General features: G+C 38.3%; 2 protein-coding genes across 3 annotated transcripts in view; one reads left to right on the top strand and one right to left on the bottom strand.

Annotated features, from left to right (window-relative positions):
* The first annotated feature begins 1,491 nt into the window (after window positions 1-1,491).
* On the top strand, window positions 1,492-5,014 carry ikzf5 (IKAROS family zinc finger 5). 2 transcript variants are annotated; one of them, XM_048270068.1, is made up of 4 exons: window positions 1,492-1,834; window positions 2,426-2,641; window positions 2,801-2,974; window positions 3,180-5,014. In XM_048270068.1, the coding sequence occupies exons 2-4, from the start codon at window positions 2,509-2,511 to the stop codon at window positions 4,145-4,147; spliced, it is 1,275 nt and encodes a 424-aa protein (XP_048126025.1). In that variant the 5' UTR covers window positions 1,492-1,834; window positions 2,426-2,508; the 3' UTR covers window positions 4,148-5,014. The 2 variants fall into 2 exon arrangements, with proteins under 2 accessions (XP_048126025.1, XP_048126026.1); XM_048270069.1 differs by lacking the exon at window positions 1,492-1,834 and adding an exon at window positions 1,928-2,148.
* A 205-nt stretch (window positions 5,015-5,219) lies between these two features.
* The window catches only part of LOC125311753 (deleted in malignant brain tumors 1 protein-like), a 33,905-nt gene continuing 21,286 nt past the window's right edge, over window positions 5,220-17,838 (bottom strand). Inside the window, exons 4-17 of the mRNA XM_048270066.1 lie at window positions 11,232-11,391; window positions 10,927-10,965; window positions 10,574-10,724; window positions 9,713-9,912; window positions 9,260-9,358; window positions 9,094-9,129; window positions 8,862-8,963; window positions 8,710-8,745; window positions 8,427-8,577; window positions 7,462-7,670; window positions 7,012-7,187; window positions 6,149-6,540; window positions 5,792-6,036; window positions 5,220-5,409 (exon numbers count right to left, since the gene is read on the bottom strand). Of these exons, the coding sequence (XP_048126023.1) occupies window positions 5,366-5,409; window positions 5,792-6,036; window positions 6,149-6,540; window positions 7,012-7,187; window positions 7,462-7,670; window positions 8,427-8,577; window positions 8,710-8,745; window positions 8,862-8,963; window positions 9,094-9,129; window positions 9,260-9,358; window positions 9,713-9,912; window positions 10,574-10,724; window positions 10,927-10,965; window positions 11,232-11,289 (1,938 nt within the window). The 5' untranslated portion in view covers window positions 11,290-11,391 and the 3' untranslated portion in view covers window positions 5,220-5,365. The remainder of the gene's footprint in view (window positions 5,410-5,791; window positions 6,037-6,148; window positions 6,541-7,011; window positions 7,188-7,461; window positions 7,671-8,426; window positions 8,578-8,709; window positions 8,746-8,861; window positions 8,964-9,093; window positions 9,130-9,259; window positions 9,359-9,712; window positions 9,913-10,573; window positions 10,725-10,926; window positions 10,966-11,231; window positions 11,392-17,838) is intronic.

Raw genomic sequence — 17,838 nt, 5'->3', positions numbered from 1 at the left:
GAATGGCTGAATACAAACAACTAATTACTGTACATTTTGACAACAACAATTACGCTTACACTGCTCCCTGCCAGGGCTAAATGGGTTCATGTCTCTGTGCCTTAGGCGCGGTGTTCTTTACACAAAAAGTAATGCTCCCGTTACATGGCTCTAAGGAGTGTCAATGCAAAGGATACAATGGCCTCACTCAAACTGGTCATTTGTCACACTCTCTTCAATGGTTTTCCAACAACTTTGACACAAATGGAGCAACACGATCCTCAAACTTCATGGTTCTTTAAATATTCAACACAATCAAACTTGAATGAGTCAATCTAGCTATTTAAAGTAATGCTTTGGTCATGGGGAAGCAACAACACTAGCACTGCATGCAATTTAGCCTAGACCTTGTAGAATGAGCTAAACCTACAGAAATAAATGCTAAATGGGGTTAAAAACAGTCAATTTTCCAATTCATGCAAAAAAATAACAGCTTCCTTCCTCATGGCATCACCATAAACAGCTGACCTCTCTTGTATGACTCACTCTTGTATACTCTTGTTTGCACTCTCAAACTGAACTTTATGTGGGCTACAATGTTTATCATATGTGTGATCATTACTATTGTGGTGCCTTAGTATTCAGACCTAATACGATATATCTATATAATACTATATATATAGCGTATGATGTATACTGTCTGTAGCCTGTATTGTACACTGTCTATATTGTCAGCCTATAGACTATGTATTGCATCATTCATTCAATATACTATTAAATTGCTAATTAAACAAAAACAAAAACAAATGCCCTGTTCATTATTATTGAAGGGTGCCTTCTGGTGTCCTGGACATGAATAACTAATTTGCCATTTCAACATATAAGTGCCCTTGGAAGGGTTTGTTACATACATAGATAGATAGATAGATAGATAGATAGATAGATAGATAGATAGATAGATAGATAGATAGATAGATAGATAGATAGATAGATACTTTATTGACCCCCAAGGGGAAATTCAACATTGGTCCAAGTATGTTATTTTCAGAAAAAGCATGCAAGAAGAGGATGCATGCCATTTTGCTATGTGCCCAGCATTAAAGATCAAATTGAGTAAAATATATTACAAGTTTTCATTTTTACTTTTAAATTATTGTTTTGCTAAACAATATTATTACTCCACTTAAGTGCATTGATAATTTGGCAATAAGGCCAATGTCTTTATTTATTTAAAAAAAGAGTTTTGTTTGTCCCTGAAATGATTGTCCCTAGGCATTGTGCCAAGGCTAGCCTATATTATTAACTGTCCACGACAGGGTGGATATGTTATGCTTACTCTCTGATTATAGTCCCATATTTATTTAAAAATAAGTGTGAGAGCTCCAATATATATTTCCACAGCTTGAGTGTCTACTAGATAAAACATAAAAAGACCAATTTGACCATGTAGAAAATGTATGTAGGAACTATTGAATATTTCAGTCGGACCAATTATTGTGATGCACACGTGAACTCTCACCCCAGCAGAATTTTCTTTTGTTTTGTTTTAGCTTGCGCTGTAGCAATGAATCAGCTGTATCGTCGGCGGTGTTTTCTGATTGATTGTTTATTCACGACAGTTTAAAGTAGGGTGTTGAAGTTGACACACAGCACAATGAAAACTTATATTCAATAGGAAAACGGATTCTGTACAATTGAGAAGCTGTGGAAAAATGCTGGGTAGTGTCGTCGGATGCATGTATCAGCTGTCTAATTTGACTGATTTAGCGCATCAAAGCGGGGGGGATCATTCAGCAACTAATACTAGGCAAACTGGATTCTGATTTCTACACGTCATATCATAAGACTGCAGCAGGTAATAAATACATTGTCCTACAGTTAAGTAGCTAGCTAGCTGTGGCTTAGCAAGTAAGCTAACCCAATTCACAGTGGACGAGACGCTATAGCTAGCCAGCTGCTAGGTGACAGTTTTGTCTAACGTTAGCTAAATATCCAACAGAAGCCGTAGCATAGCAACAGATGATGTCTTGTTTAAACTTAAACTTAGCTTTCATCAGCCAGTGCATTACATGTTCAAACATTTCACCCTAAATGTGTTAGTTTGGTCATGTTTTGTTATAACGTTGTAACGTTATGTGTCGGTCCGTTTTTGGTCAGCCATGTCAACAGGTGAGCGAGTGGCATTATTGCTGCCTAGTGTTGTGTGTAACTTTGCCATGATAACGGTATCGTTGTCATGGCCAGTAGTGCTAACGTTAACCAGAAAACTGGCGTTAACGCTATCAGTCCAACTGCCTAATGTTTCTTTAGCGGTGTAATGTCTGTTTAACGTTAGCCTTTATTGTTGGTAGATATAGTTGTCGATGGAGCCCATTATTGGATGTCAACATTTAACGTTAACGTTAAGTTACAGCACATTTCGACGATTCTTCTTTCTTTTACACAGCTGGATACATAGTTACCTGAGTAGTCAGCTTACATCAAGCTGACAATAATAAGAAGATATCTGGTCCCCCTTCCGATTTTCCAATGGGTGAAGAGAAGCCGGAGACCTTAGATTTTGTGAAGGACTTCCAGGAGTACCTGAGTCAACAGACACAACATGTCAACATGATATCAGGATCTGTCAGCGGCGTCAAAGATGTAGATGAGCTTCCTGGAGGTAATCTTAACGTTATTTAACGAAAACTTCATTCATTTGTGTGGTATCTGTAGTAATTCTAAGAACTTAAATAGCAATACAACTGTACACTGAATCAGGATTCAGGTTGTTTTCAAAAAGATTCCAGTACTGTCATGCAACATCTTTAATTGTTCATAGATATCAGTCAAAATGGTCTGGATCATCCCTCTGTGGATATAACTTTGGATGACAGCTCAGGCATATTGGTGGACGGCTTTGAAAGAACCTATGATGGCAAACTGAAATGCCGCTACTGCAACTATGCTACCAGAGGCACAGCACGGCTTATCGAGCACATCCGCATCCATACAGGTGAGTGTGTTTAAGTCATAGGCAAAACAAGATCTTTATGAACAACATCTTGAAGATGAATATTTAGGAGTAATATACCTCATGGTTTGGACTCACCATGTTTTAGATTTAAGGCAGCTAAGAATGTTGTCTTTCAGCCAAAATAGCTGTAGTGTGTAATTTATTGACTAATTTTTGCATGTGCTCCGCATCATTTTTCTCATAGGTGAGAAGCCGCATCGATGTCATCTGTGCCCTTTTGCCTCTGCATATGAGCGCCACCTGGAGGCCCACATGCGTTCTCACACAGGCGAAAAGCCCTACAAGTGTGAGCTGTGCTCTTTCCGCTGCAGCGACCGCAGCAACTTATCCCACCATCGGCGGCGGCGCCACAAGCTACTGCCCATGAAGGGCGCGCGCTCGGCTCTCTCCCATCGCAAGGTGCTGAGTGTCTTGCAGAAGCGCGGCGGCTCTCTGGGCTACGGCCGCCGCCTGCTCATCAACCTCAGCCCTCCCTCTATGGTCATGCAGAAGCCCGGCCCTGACCAGCACCACCTAGCTGACTTCAGCCATGAGCTGCCTTCCCACTCCAGCCTCCACCAAGACTCCTACGACGGCCTTGGCAAGGTGCAGCCCTCCGACAGCAGCAGCAGCGGCGGCGGCGGGGAGGCCAGCATGCACCGGGAGCCGCATGACCTGTCCATGGACAACCCGCTCAACCAGCTCTCCACACTGGCCGGCCAGCTAGCCAGCTTGCCGCCGGACGCCCACGGTCCACCAGAGTCGCCAGGCGCCGAGTCGCTGCCGGACGAGAAGCCGTCCTTCCTGGTGCAGCAGCCGGCGGCGGCCCCCGCGGCCGTGTCGGCCAGCATGGCGCAGGCCTCGTCGCCCATCACCCCCGAGCCCCGGCCCACTGCCCACAGCAGCTGCAGCCCTGGCGGGGGCCCGGGCAGTGAGAGAACCAGCACGCCCAGCGGCATCACCAGCCAGCCGGGCACGCCGCCCCCGATGCAGGACCCGCAGATGCCACAGCACTGCCCGCACTGCCACATCTACTTCCCCGACAACATCCTCTTCACCATTCACATGGGCTGCCACGGCTACGAGAACCCATTCCAGTGCAACATCTGCGGCCACCGCTGCAGGAACCGCTACGACTTTGCCTGCCACTTTGCACGGGGCCAGCACAAGTAGTGAGCCAGGCAGGACACAGCTGTGTCTGTGGGGTGCCTTTCTCACAAAGTACTGTAATATTAGATGTTGTGCCCAAAACATTCTAAAGTGGAGCATTTATATTGATCCGCTTTGAACCTCCTGTACTTTTTAAGGATTGTTTTAAATGTAACTTTATAACCTGTTCTTTGTCACTTTTTATTTATTTTTTGAATATTTTTATGAAATGTTCCTTTATTTACAAAGGTGGATAACATTATATGCTTTTAGCAAGATATTATATATGCTGATTTCAGTTTAGTGCTATTAAGCTTTGGTGAATTTCTGTGTGTGCAGCACAACAGTTATAATAATGTAACTAAAGAGTGCCTCTGATGTTTATTTTACGGTCGTTCCATTTCATCATCACAAAGTAAGGCATAGCACAGTATGTTGTGGACAGATGAATTAAATAAGAAATGTATTCATTATATTAAGGTTGCTTGGTATACAAAGCTTGTATGATCAAGTTCAGGTTGCTGTTTCTGTTTAAGTTGAGGATGTGGTGGAGTGACCAGTAGTGTTGATCTGTCTTACATTGTTAAAAACCCTTCAGAGATTTCAGTAGAAAAAAAAAGGAACTCAAGTGATGACGTCATGTGGATGTGATTTGAAAACCAGACCTTATTGTAAAGGTTGCCCCCGTTTCTCATTCCCTTATCATGTAATATCTACTTGCCAAGTACTACCAGAGTTGCCACATGTTGGTGTTCATGTTAATATCCGTCTATTGTTTAGCAGAGTTATGATCAAAACACGTGTGTCCAAATTTCAAACAAATTAATCATGAACATTGTGTCGATAATATAGATGTTCAGTGTCAATAAAGATACAATCTTGGTCAACTAATAGATATGGCACTTTTACTTTTATTCTTGTTTTTATTGTTGATATGCAAGACTATGTTGGTATCTTGTGGTTCTGTGACAAGTGATAGATATTATGTTATATTGAGGCCATAGGCGAGGTCCATTTTAGCAGGACTCTTACTACTTAGTTGGAGTCCAGACACAGAGAACATACCATGTTTTGCTTTTTGGAATGCTTTAATGGTTACACTAAAGTGTAAGGAAACTTTTGGATGAAAGTAGGCCATCTGTAGTTTGCAATCAAAGTTGTTCATCACAAAGGACATGATTAGAGATTAAACTGAACATTACTGGTTGGTCATAAGTTGATGAGGTCATGACTGCTATTATTTCAGACATCATCTAGCACCACTTTCTCTTCAGGATGCTGCACATCTAAATAAAGGGAGGGAGGGGGGGTTAGTCAAATCCTTTACATTTTTAAAATTAAAAAATGTACAATTTACATTTAAAATACTATATACAGTATTTGAGGTCAGTACAAATGTCTTGTTTGACCAAAAGCTTCTGCAAGCCAGGCATTATAAACATTGCTAATATTAATCATAGCACGTAAGAAGGCAGTGAGTGATAATTGTAAATTTGGGCCTCTGGTATATCAAATCTAAGAATTCAAAGCAGAGAGACATAGAGTGAGGAAGTATGAGCTGAAAAATTTGCATTGAAATCCCTAGGTAGGCCTACTGTAGCGTTCGCCAACTTCACTTGATTTACAAAATGCAAAACCTAAGAGGAATGTTTGCAGCTGTCTATTAACCTCTCAGGCTGATAGGCCCCAAGACTACGGTGGTCATCGCGAGCTGAGGGTCCAGGTCTCGAGCCCTGCGGGTGCGGCAACCCTGGCGACAGCGGGAGTTGTAGTCGTTAGCTGGACAGACAAGGACCTTGCACTGCAGGTACACAGAAGGATACGTGCGAAGGAACATGAACGCCCGGAAGCGGAACCGTGCATAATACTGAGAGCCACTGGTGTAGGAGTAGAAAGTGCTGTCTCTTGGACACCTGGCAAGAAGGAAAAGTCATCATACCAGAAGTTAGTGCTCTGTCACCTGTCACCGTTGTCATAGAAAGGACAAAAGAGCAATGATTAAAAAACGGTTTGTGACTCTCCTACCCATTTGCCAGTAGATAGTGGGAGTGGTGGTTTGAGTTGTCCTGGGGGTCTGGTGAGGCCATACATGTATCCAGGAAGAGGACAAGCCTGCTGTCAGGGTTCCCTAGGCTGACCTGAACGTACATGTACTCATTAAGAGAAACATAGTAGGGATCATCATAAATTTGCTGGTAGAAACCTGAGGTGTAGAAAGCCATGGTGGTATTGTAATGGCCGGATCCAGTGACATTAAATTTCAGTCTATCGTGTGCCACATACATTATTTGTGATATGGAGTCCTTTTGCATATGACAGGCAACAGACAGATAGAACTGAGGCAGGTAAGTGATATCCGCAGAATTATTTGGGTATGTGCGGACCTCGTTATTATATATCTCCCAGCCATTTTGGATCTGGAATGGAAAAGAAGGGTGGTTAATCTCAGTGTACGTACATGGATTTGTACCTAAACTCATTTCATGTGCTATGCATAATGTGTTAGTATGGGGGACGGGTTGACACAAAATGTAACGGAAAGAGTGTCTCTGTGGTAATATGCAATGTTGCAGGGACCTGTAATTCAGTAACCAGGACTACTGTATGTTTCACAGGACTGATTCCAAGGCAGTGCACAATGACATGAAGAGTAGGGCTCTACACTTCAGCAAGTTGCTCTACAACTTAGTAAAGACTTTGCAAAGTTCTGGAGCTCTTTTATATCAACTTGAACATATTTTTTGAGTGGATTATCTGAGCATTTAATTCAGATTATGAGTAATAAACTGATGTTTAATGACTTATCTTCTTAATGGTAAATAATGGAGTTTTGAAACATCTAGTTTATAGTATATGTTATAGCCTTAATAGTCATCAGTGGTCAGTACCTTTCTTGTAGTTCCACAACGATTTTTTAGAAATCTGAATACCACCTCGTAACTGTTCTGGGTAGGCCGACAATACAGGTCATTCACGTAAAGATCATCACCAGTGAATCCTTCAGAGCTCAGGAAGGATCTTGAAATTGTGATGGTCATGTTGTCCAACGAGCATTCGACATGGCCTGTCAAAAAAGACCCAACACACTCAACACGGTTCTAACACCTTATTATTTCTCCCTAAGCCACAACAACAAAAAAAAGTCTTGAAAATAAGGAGCTATTTTTATTTATCATTAGTTCTCAGAACCATATGTTTTTTACCCACATTGGAAGCATATCCCAAACATTGCTGGATGCTTGATGATGCCTTTTCTATGTAATAATGCATGACTTATTTGATTGGATAAGCACCTGAAGTGTACCTCTGCACAGTCTGAATGAGCAATACCCTGTTACCTTTACTGGCTGACAGCGAACTGATGAATTCTGCCCGAAAGCCACGCCTCCCCACTGAGCTGTCACTTCTGAAGAGCACAGTCATGTGGTTGGAGGAGGAGTGGAAGGTGTCCAGAGAGGAGTTGTGGCAGAGCCGACCCAGCTGGTTGTAGCCCACTGAGGGGCCGTCATACACAGTGATGTAGTCACAGCTACAACAGCCCTGTAGCCTGAAGAAAACAAACAGAATGGTGAGTTGTGGCCGAATTTGATTACAGATTATTGAAAGAAGGCGTTATTTCTTCCTTAAAAGTGATAAAGTGATGCTGCATGTTTTTTTTTTTTTGCGTAGATATTCTAAAATGGCCCGGACAGATTTGTTGGTAACAAAGATGATAAATTATTGGATTATAGTGGTGTTTACAGCTAATCATTTCACCAATTTCATTTCACCTGTTTAATCCCACTGGTCACAATAGTGACCATAAAAAGTTGTAATATGTAAACTTAAACTGTTACTGAATTAACTTAATTGTAATAATTATATAATTATTATGAAATCATTAAAGGGTCTCAATGAAATATGTGCAGTGCCAATTGCCCATATCTGCACAGGCCAGATATCCAGACATATCTAAATCCAATTGAATATCTCTGGAAAGAGCTGAAACATACAGTCTGTGAAAAGCTGACAGAAATATAATTTTCCCAAAGACATGTTCATTTGTTCTATTATTCAAAATGTTCTGTTTAGTGAAGTGTCCAGATCTAAGTCTAATTGCCATTAAACATGGAATAAACGATAATGAATACCAATGGTCACTTTCAAATGAAAGACAAATTGAGGGGTTTTCTTTTTTCGTGAAAGGGTACCAACAATTGTGTCACAGCTCCGGACTTGAACCAACATGGGCCTATAATGGATGTGGTGTTGCCGGGTTAGACTAAGGAAAATTGGGATTACAATCTCTGATCTTGTTACTCACTCCAGGTCAGAAAATATCAGTAGGACCCTCTGCCCAGAGGGAGCCGAAAGTCTCCACTCACAGTAGGCATTGTCATGATAATAGTTTGGATAGTAGGGGCTCGAGAAAGACCCAGATACATCGAGGTTTCCTCCACATGGCGGATAAGTAACTAAAAGAAAGCAATGAGCTGATTAATGATTGATAAGTAATTCAAATGCCAGAAATGACATGCTGATGGTAGTATATTGTATGCATTATATATTGTCACTAATTTATGGTGTGAAAAAAAAAAAAAAAATACTTGTTGTAGTCTCCATTGTTGTTTGGTAGCAGTAGTCTTGAGACCCCCCCACACACACACACACAAAGAGAGAAAGAGACAGGGATTATCTTCAGATAAGTATCTATTTGTATTGCTTAGAAGCAGTTAAATTTGATAAGTCTTTGTCTCACCATAGTAGTCATAACAACAGTTTCCATTGTATCGGCATGAGCTTGTGCAGGAGCAGTTATTAAAGTTGTAGCCACAGTTGTACCTACATGAGTAGTAACCAGCTACAATACAAAACATTATATTGGCAGGAGTCGTAATTAGCAACAAGTAAAAAAACACCAACATTACAAAATAAAACATAAGAAGTTATGTTTATAAGATATTAAAACACTGAAATGGTAATATAAATACTTGTCTGTGGTGTTGATGTCACTGAACCACAGTAGTCTTGAAGAGCCAAAAGAAGGACAGAGGGTAGGGGGTGGGATGGTGGGTAGAGAAAGAGAGAGAGAGATTATTCTTTATCATATGAATTACTACTAAGAATATGAAATAGTGTAATACCTGTTCTCCTTACCATAGTAGTCATAACAACAGTTCCCATAGTACTGACAAGAGCTTGCACAGGAACAGCTGCCAAAGTTGTAGCCACAATTGTACCTACAGGAGTACCTATCTACAATGCAGAAGGTCATGTCACAGGAATTAATCTGTTTTTGCTGCAAATATTAATAAACTTGGTTGATGATTTCCTCTATATTAAACGCTGTTAAAAGAGTTGTGATTTTTTTTTATTGTTATGAACAAAACATTTTCAAACATTTAATAAAATAAAGCAGATGTTCACTAGGAATTAGCAGTGAAAATGAATGTCATAATATGAAATATGATTATAATCATATTTCATATTATGACATGAATTTTCATACATCTTAACATAATGTTACAGTTGTTTATCATGAAACATCGATTCAAGCAAACCATACAGAAGAATAGCATTCTTAACTGTGCAACATTCCTGGTGACCTACCCACATAAGAGTACTCTGCATGGAATCCCGATTCAGTTCCTGAGGAGTCAGTTGCAAAAACAACTGTTACATCGTTTCTGGTGGATTTCACCACCCTGTTGTACTGGTCGCCACACATTTTTGCGAGGAGTGGGGAGGATGGTGTAGGACCATCATAGACACTGATGGAATCATAGGCACAAGTTGACTGATACTCCAAGCTGCATACAAAGCAAAGAGGAGATAAAGAAGTATTCAGTGACGAGGCTGAGTTTTAGAACTTAAGCCAACCAAAAGCTGTCATTTTTAAGATATAGCCTATGGAATAAAATAAAACCTACAAACAAAAAAATCATGGGGAAGAAATAAATTCAACTTTAATTACACCATTCATTTCACCAAATTATGTTTATTAAATGATATTTATATTTTTAAAACTGATCTGTTTTTGAAGTATTTTCCTGTGGCCGCTCTGACATCCATCTATTGCTAGCTAGAATTCCATTAGAATCAGTGTATCAATTTACACCAGCAAACGCTTTATGTGCATATTATGGTAGTTAAAAGAAGAGGAAAAATATTTTTTTACGCTTTATTTCTATCTTTAGAACACAATATGTGAAGTGTACAGATAGAAAAACACATGAATCAACACATTGCTTTGCCATATTAGAGACGGAGGTGGTGTAAATTGATTAATTTACATTTCACTCTTGGTTATGTCTTTGCTTGTGGTGTAAATTCACAATAATACTATAATATTCCACTACACAGTACTCATTCTGAAATCATGTGTTACAGTAAAAAAAAAGTTCCCTCTGCTTTTGATATGCAATACAATTCTGAAAGGTTTTACTGGAAATTAAGACACTTTCACCTAACCTGATGTTCTGGAAATTGATGGTTATGATACCATTACCAGGTTGCATGATCCTCCATGTGCAGTTAATGTTGTTGGGGTAGTGATGAGGATAGTTAAGGCTAGTAAACTCTCCTTGGGGTTGGGTCAAGTACCCACCACAAAATCTTATGACTGAAAAAGACCAAAGTAAAACACAGACTCTTACGCATCATGGCAGAGGCAACATTTCAAACTCATAAAAGTCTAATTAGCTCAATGTCAGTAAACTTTGATGTGTAATTAAAAAAAGGCTAAAGTAAACTAAGAAAAGAGAGGGAAAGAAAGACAGTATTGACAACTCAAAGAGACATGGAATGGAGCCGTTGATACTCACTCCCATCAGCGGTCAAGTTGCCCACAGTGGTCGTTTGACCTGAAAGTTTACACAGCTTTTACTGGTAATATAAGACTATATTCACATAACCTTTAACCAAAGAAGAATAGTGCCTAAAATATATATTTTGATGTTTCTAATTTGGTATAGCATAGTCAAGGCAATATGTTTTATTTTACACTTAGTGGGCAAGACTCAGTATGGTTATTCATAACATGTAATTTTGCTAATCTATGAATCAAAATATAAATAAATAATAATTTTTACTTCCTTTTAAGAAAGAAAATGAAGTAAATAGTTACTACCTTGAACCTTGTTCACAGCAGCAAAGGAACAGAGCAGAACAATAACTCTCATCTCCATCTTTCTCCTCAGTTTAAATGTGTCCTTGTGTCCCAGTGTTAGGCTTTATATGCTCAACTTCAGACCTCAAGAGCAGGATGTGTCCTTATGACAGTCATAAACCTTAATGACAAAGATGTGTATGAAACCTTGTGAGCCATTTAGTGTGGGAAATGCACATGTGTTGCATTCATTATGTCGGTGATGATAAGCCATCCTCAAAGATGTTTACATAATGGAATGTGACAGAGAACAGGAGATGGCCATAAAGTTGGTGAAAATTAACCTGTAACACAAATGTTATTCTATCATGAAGGTTGAGTTCAAACATGTTAGTTGTAAAAATCGAACTAGTTGTAAAAAGTGTTTACAAATGTGTGTTAATGAATAACGAAATTTAGTCTAAAAAGCAGTTAATATTACTATCATATCAAAATATCTGCATGAGGATTAATCCTCATTTGTATCACTGTGCAATCATTTTTGAGCCTCAAACTAAAAAAAAAACAAACTTAAAATTAAATCTGGGTTAATGGATGTGCCTCATGCCGTAATAATATCCTAACTAATGATCAGTGGCGGATTTAGCAAATTGAGGGCCCAAAGCGGAGGTAAAAAAACTTCCCCTTCAAATCCTGCATACACTTCTTTACTCCAAAATGAAGATGGAAAGCAGAGAACACTGTTTCCTTTTCTCCTACTCATATAGGCAACTTTAAAAGTCTAATGTAAATATATTTCATTTAATATAGGCCACTTGCATATTAATTGATTCACTTTACACTTCTGTATACTTTCTTGTCATAGCCTACACCATAATGAGCATCAGGTGGCTGAAAAGCAGTAATTTCCAACCTATTCCCTGCTGCTTTGCACTGCTTGAAGTCTGATTATAACTTCACCATAAGGTACTGTAGCCTACACGCAATTTAACCTACAGCAATGGCTGTAGGACAACAATTGACAACAATATTAAACCAACCAACAATATAAAATATTAAGAAGAGCTCTTTTATGAGTTAAATCGAAACAATGTAGGCAATTATTACCGACCTTCATTTGTCTGAATCTGAGGCAAATAGAATCCCGGCCATAATTTGAGGATTTAGGTATGCAAATGTGTTTTAAGCGTAATGCAAGAACTAATCTCTGACTGAAAGTGCGGAAAAACTTGTGCGTTTGAGAGAGCTTTCTCGCGGCAGACGGTAATGTTTCATCTAAAAAATGCTGGGTTATTTTTTCAACCCAAACGCTGAGTTGAAACTGTTGGGTCATTGTGTGGGGTTATTTTCTGTAACCCAGCTTGTTGGGTTGATAGTTTAGGACAGCGCCCCTCCTCTCCCCCACCTGACGTGAGCACACTACCCAGCACCAGGGTAACTTTAACACAGCTGCATAGCAAAGATTCTATAATTAACTAAGATGAATCCAGAGCCATATAGATAGAGAGTTGCGACAACTCCATTGACGCAACAATGGCGACTAATGGAAGCCTCAAATAGTTCCCGGAAGTTAACAATTAATAATAGCAGCAGTGCAGTTACAGCAGTATAGACTGTTTGTAGCCAACATTTCAGACTCAGATTTACATTATTGGCTCATCCGAATAATAATAATAACAGTAATAACAGTAATAGTAGTAAAGTAATAGTATTAGTAACCTAATTATAATAATAAACTATTTATACGACTATGACAGCTTTTCTGCTACTCAGTTTTTATCAGTTCCTTATCAAATAAATTAAAAGAGGCTAAAGCCCAATAAATTTGCCACACATAATAACCTAATACAAGATAAACCTTGCCTATCCCATTTCAATTAGGCAGCACTAGGCTACACCAAGAACAAGCTGTCATTAACTTTTTGCGTTTGTAGCCTACAGCTTTTATGACGTGACGTGTCATGGGCATTTAGCTTTATCATCATGTCAACATAGTTGTAACGTTATGAAATGCTCATTGATGGATAACTTTCAGTGGACTAGAAGCTAAACACATACAGCGGGGAAAATAAATATTGAACACGTCAACATTTTTTTCAGTAAGTATACTTCCAGTGAGGCTATTTGCATGAAATTTTCACCAGACATTAGTACTAACTTAGGTAATCCACACATATAAAAAATCCAAACATTAATGTTCATAAGTAGAGTTATGAGTAAAAAAGTGGAATGCCACAGGAAAAAAGTATTGAACACGCCTACTGAAATTTCTTAAATACTTTGTGGAAAACCCTTTATTTGTAATGAGAGCTTCAAGGCATTTCCTCTATGACGAAACTAATCAGTCGCAGTATTCAGGTGTGATTTTGGCCCATTCTTTTAAACAGATAGTCTTTTAATATTGAAGATTCCAGGGGTCCCTCTTGTAAATCCTGATCTTTAGGTAACTTCCAAAACTGTTCAATTGGATTTAAGTCAGGGCCTGAATTTCCTTTCTCTGAAACCAATTGAGAGTTTCCATTGCTGAATGCTTTGGTTCATTGTCCTGCTGGAAGGTCTAGCCATGTCTCATCCTCATTGTTCTGGTGGATGGCAAGATTCTCCCAGAAAAAATGGCTCTATTCATAATTCCTTCAACTGTATGAAGTCTGCCAGTACCATGAGATGAAAAACAGCCCCACACCGTGATGCCTCCACCTCCAAACTTCACTGTTGGTATGGTATTTTTAGGGTGATGCACAGTGCCATTTCTTCTCCAAATATGGTGTGGAGTATGGCATCCAAAGAGTTAAATTTTGCTCTCACCTGACCTTCTCTTAGTTTTTCATAGGCTTGTCCGAATGTTGTGTAGCAAACTTTCAATGAGCTTCGACATGTTTTTCTTCAGTAATAGAGTCATGTGGGGTGAGCGTGCATAGAGGCCATGGCGGTGGAGTGCATCACCTATGATTTTCTCTGTAACAATTGAACCTGCTGCCTCCAAGTCTTTCTGGAGTGGTCCTTGGCTCTTAGGCTACACTTCTGACTATCCTTCTGACTTCCTGGTCAGAAATCTTGTGAGGAGATCCTGTGCATGGCCGATTGATGATGCAGTGATGTTCCTTCCACTTGCAGATAATGGCTCCAATACTGCTTACTGGATGATTCTGAAGTTTTGAAATGCATCTGTAACCAGTTCCATTGATATGTTTTGCAACAATAATGTTGCAAAGGTCTTGGAAGAGCTTTTGCTTTTACCCATCATGACATGTTTCTTGTGTGACAACTTGGTAATGGAAAAAACCTTTTTATAGCTCATCAATATGTACTAACCCAGCTTACATTAATTTGATAGGAGGGACAATTACTCTCTAACTATGTATAGATTCCAGCTTGTTCCTTGCCATTCCTTGCCTTTGTGTACTGTTTTTTCTTAGTGTGTTCAATACTTTTTCCCTGTGCCATTCCACTTTTTTAGTCATAACTCTACTTAGGGACATGTTTGGATTTTTTAATATGTGTGGATTACCTAAATTAATATTAATGTCTGTAGAAAATTTTATGCGAATAGCCTCTCTGGAAGTATACTTACTGAAAAAAATGTTGACGTGTTCAATACTTATTTCCTCTGCTGTAAAAGGTAAGATTTTGTTATCACAAAGCTTGTTCGTTAAATATGGCGAAGCATATTTACAGCCAACTTTGTACTTGCAGCAGTGAAGCTGAGTTTGTTGTTAACATTGTTGGTAACGTAAACGTTTCTTCAGTTAGGAGCAGGGCTGTTTTTTTATTATTATTATTTTGCATTCATTTTCATTGGCAAAAGCTAGCCTAATATGCATGAGAACCTGGAGGGAGCTGCAGCTGTTAGCATTAGCACGGTCATAACACAGCAGGGCACACTAGCCCAGTGAAGGATCGTGTAAAATCCAAAATCCCCATCCCCAGAAAGTTTCAAACCAAGCTTGCGCTGATAAGATGCATGATCACTGATCAAATTGCTATTTTCTGACACGATGCACAACCATTCCCAGGTGCTCACCTGTCTGAATCTCAAGCTCTTTAGCCTAGCATCTTAATGCTGTTCACAGCACGGTGAATGACAAACGATGACTAAATGCTGTATATGGGCCTTTCTGCAACTACGGGCACTTTTGAATTCCCTAACTGAGGAAAATAAACCCTTATGAATTTTAATTTCAACCATCACAGCATGTCAAATAAACATGTAAGTACACAAATTTGGAAAAAGTCGTGAAGATTTTAGTTTTTAAAATGTTTATTTTTTATTTTTATCATCTTCTTTTTTTTCTTCTCGGGGTATGTCCTTACCGCAACAGAGAAATTACAGTAAATGAACGCATTTTTCCTTTTAAATGTTTACACAATTTCAGCACTTTTGTATTCACTGCAATCAACTCTGATTTCTAAACATACTCAATGAATTTAAAAAACATGTTAAAATAGAACATTTTAGGATTTTCTGTGTACCAGGAGAAAAATCAGACGGTTAACACAAATGTCAGTTGTACTCATACTCACAAAAAATAGAGTAATGACACATTTATTTTTTATTATATTGCTCCAACATGTACATTACATGTTCAATAACTTTTACAAATATTTTCATGAATAAAAAAAATATATAATTATTATTATAATTGGCTAATGAATTGTTGCGGTAATGACATTGTGTAAGGAAACCAGTGTTAACAGCAAAATGAGGAATAGTGTCATGCCATATGAGGATGTATGAACTTAACACAACACAGGCAAACTGGGACACAGGGACAGGGTAAACATTAAACAGTAGTAAAAAAAGGGTTAAAACCATTTAATTTAAATTTTTTGTGTAATTATGGGGTTGTTAACCAAGATCATCACTCCATCTCTGATGAAAACGTAGCTACAAACTTCTCTGATGCCTCAACTACTTTCTGTTTTGCCCCCTGGTTTCTTTTACTTACTTTCCACTGTCTTCTTTTCAGATTCACCTCTTTCTTTGTCATCTGTGAGACAGTCTTCAGTTGTCCACTTTCCTTTCTTTTTTTGTGACACTCTCTTTCCTTCTGCAGATACTCTTTATGCTTTTCTGGGTTGTTCATTATTTTTTCTCTGCTTTTCCTTGATCTTTCTGTTGAATTAGGTTTCATCTAGGGTAGCAAATGTGATGTATTACTATTTTGGTTGATATATTGGCAGTACAAGTAGAAAATTAGAAAAGTTAGAAAAACACCTTTTAATATAATGCACTGAACTTATTTACTTATATCAAGAATAATATTATGTATATATATATATATTAGTCTATCAGTCATCTATTATCAAATAATTTCATAAAAAAAAAAAACATATATATTTTAAGCATCCTGAAAGTAGAGTCCCTGGCAAAAGTGCTGCGGTAATATGAATTTTAATATGAATTTATTTTTTTAATTTAATGCAAAATACAGAATAACTAGGCTGCCCGGTAAGGACACACAATAAGTACTACATAGGGAGTTATGATCTTTACCTTGATTTCTCCAAATTTTGGGACACAGATTGTGGAAGTTCAAACCATGTGCCCAATGTGGTCTCCTGAAGTCTTCTGTTTCCATGGAAACTAGATTTGTTTGGCTTGAGGAAATATGTTTTTCTATGGCATTTCATAAGTGTTGTGGTAAAGACTCAAAAGTTAGGGACAGGTGCATTTTAATTAAAAAATCCTATAAATAATGTTGAAAGGCAAAAAAGAACTTTAGTGTGATTAAAATAATATTTTTCTTAAATAGAATACATTTTTAAAATATTTTTGTATTCATTGAATAAGCCCTTTTAAAATGTTTAATCATCAAAGTCAAAGTCAGCTTTATTGTCAATTTCTTCACATGTTCCAGACATACAAAGAGATCGAAATTACGTTTCTCACTATCCCACGGTGAAGACAAGACATATTTGACCAATTTTAAGTCCACAGACAAACATAGATGATCCATAATCATGGATTTTATAGTCCAGGGACACACCCAAAAGGGGTGTTTTGACATATTAAATGACTTGGAAATGTTATTAAATCACATTTTTGGGGGATTATTATTTTTAGCAAAGTGCACCATACCATTGCACATACATTTCAAAAACATTTCAGTACAAATTTTGAAATTTATGTTCATTTTCATCCTGGGGACTTAAACATTCCTGTAGTTGCCGAACGGCCCATATATACATACTTTATGAGTTCATAGCCTGGTTATTTATCGAAGGACTTACATGTCACGTTTTATATTTTATTATGATCACTCGCATTACCATTGGGTTAGTGTAATGCCATGGTTAACTTAACATGTGCCCACCATTACACTGGAGAGATTTAAAAAAAAACTTTTTTTTATTCTCCCGCGACGATAGGCTACCCCAGGTAATTCGCTCATTAGCTCAGATCAGTGACTACCAGAGAAAACGCTGGGGAGAAAACTCAAACAAGTTAATGTTAGACTAGCTGTGTTACAGTTTCTAGTTGCAAAATCAAAATTTCAATGGAGCTCCATGCGCTTTTGTAGGCTACACATAGTCTCAAAAACACTGTTTACAGCTTTTGAGTTACTGTACAAGGTCATTTTTTATAACGATAATTTAGATACACTTATGGGGTGGGTGCAATTGCGTT

This window comes from Alosa alosa, chromosome 18 (genome assembly GCF_017589495.1).
Source record: "Alosa alosa isolate M-15738 ecotype Scorff River chromosome 18, AALO_Geno_1.1, whole genome shotgun sequence".
Classification (NCBI taxonomy): Eukaryota; Metazoa; Chordata; class Actinopteri; order Clupeiformes; family Clupeidae; genus Alosa; species Alosa alosa.
This window is presented reverse-complemented; position numbering and strand designations above follow the sequence as displayed.

Bases quoted from the DNA above. Each gene is read 5' to 3' on its own strand.
- ikzf5 (XM_048270068.1), top strand. From the start codon at position 2,509: ATGGGTGAAGAGAAGCCGGAGACCTTAGATTTTGTGAAGGACTTCCAG. The intron at 2,642-2,800 runs GTAATCTTAACG...AATTGTTCATAG, and splicing joins TGTAGATGAGCTTCCTGGAG to ATATCAGTCAAAATGGTCTG. The intron at 2,975-3,179 runs GTGAGTGTGTTT...TTTTTCTCATAG, and splicing joins GCACATCCGCATCCATACAG to GTGAGAAGCCGCATCGATGT.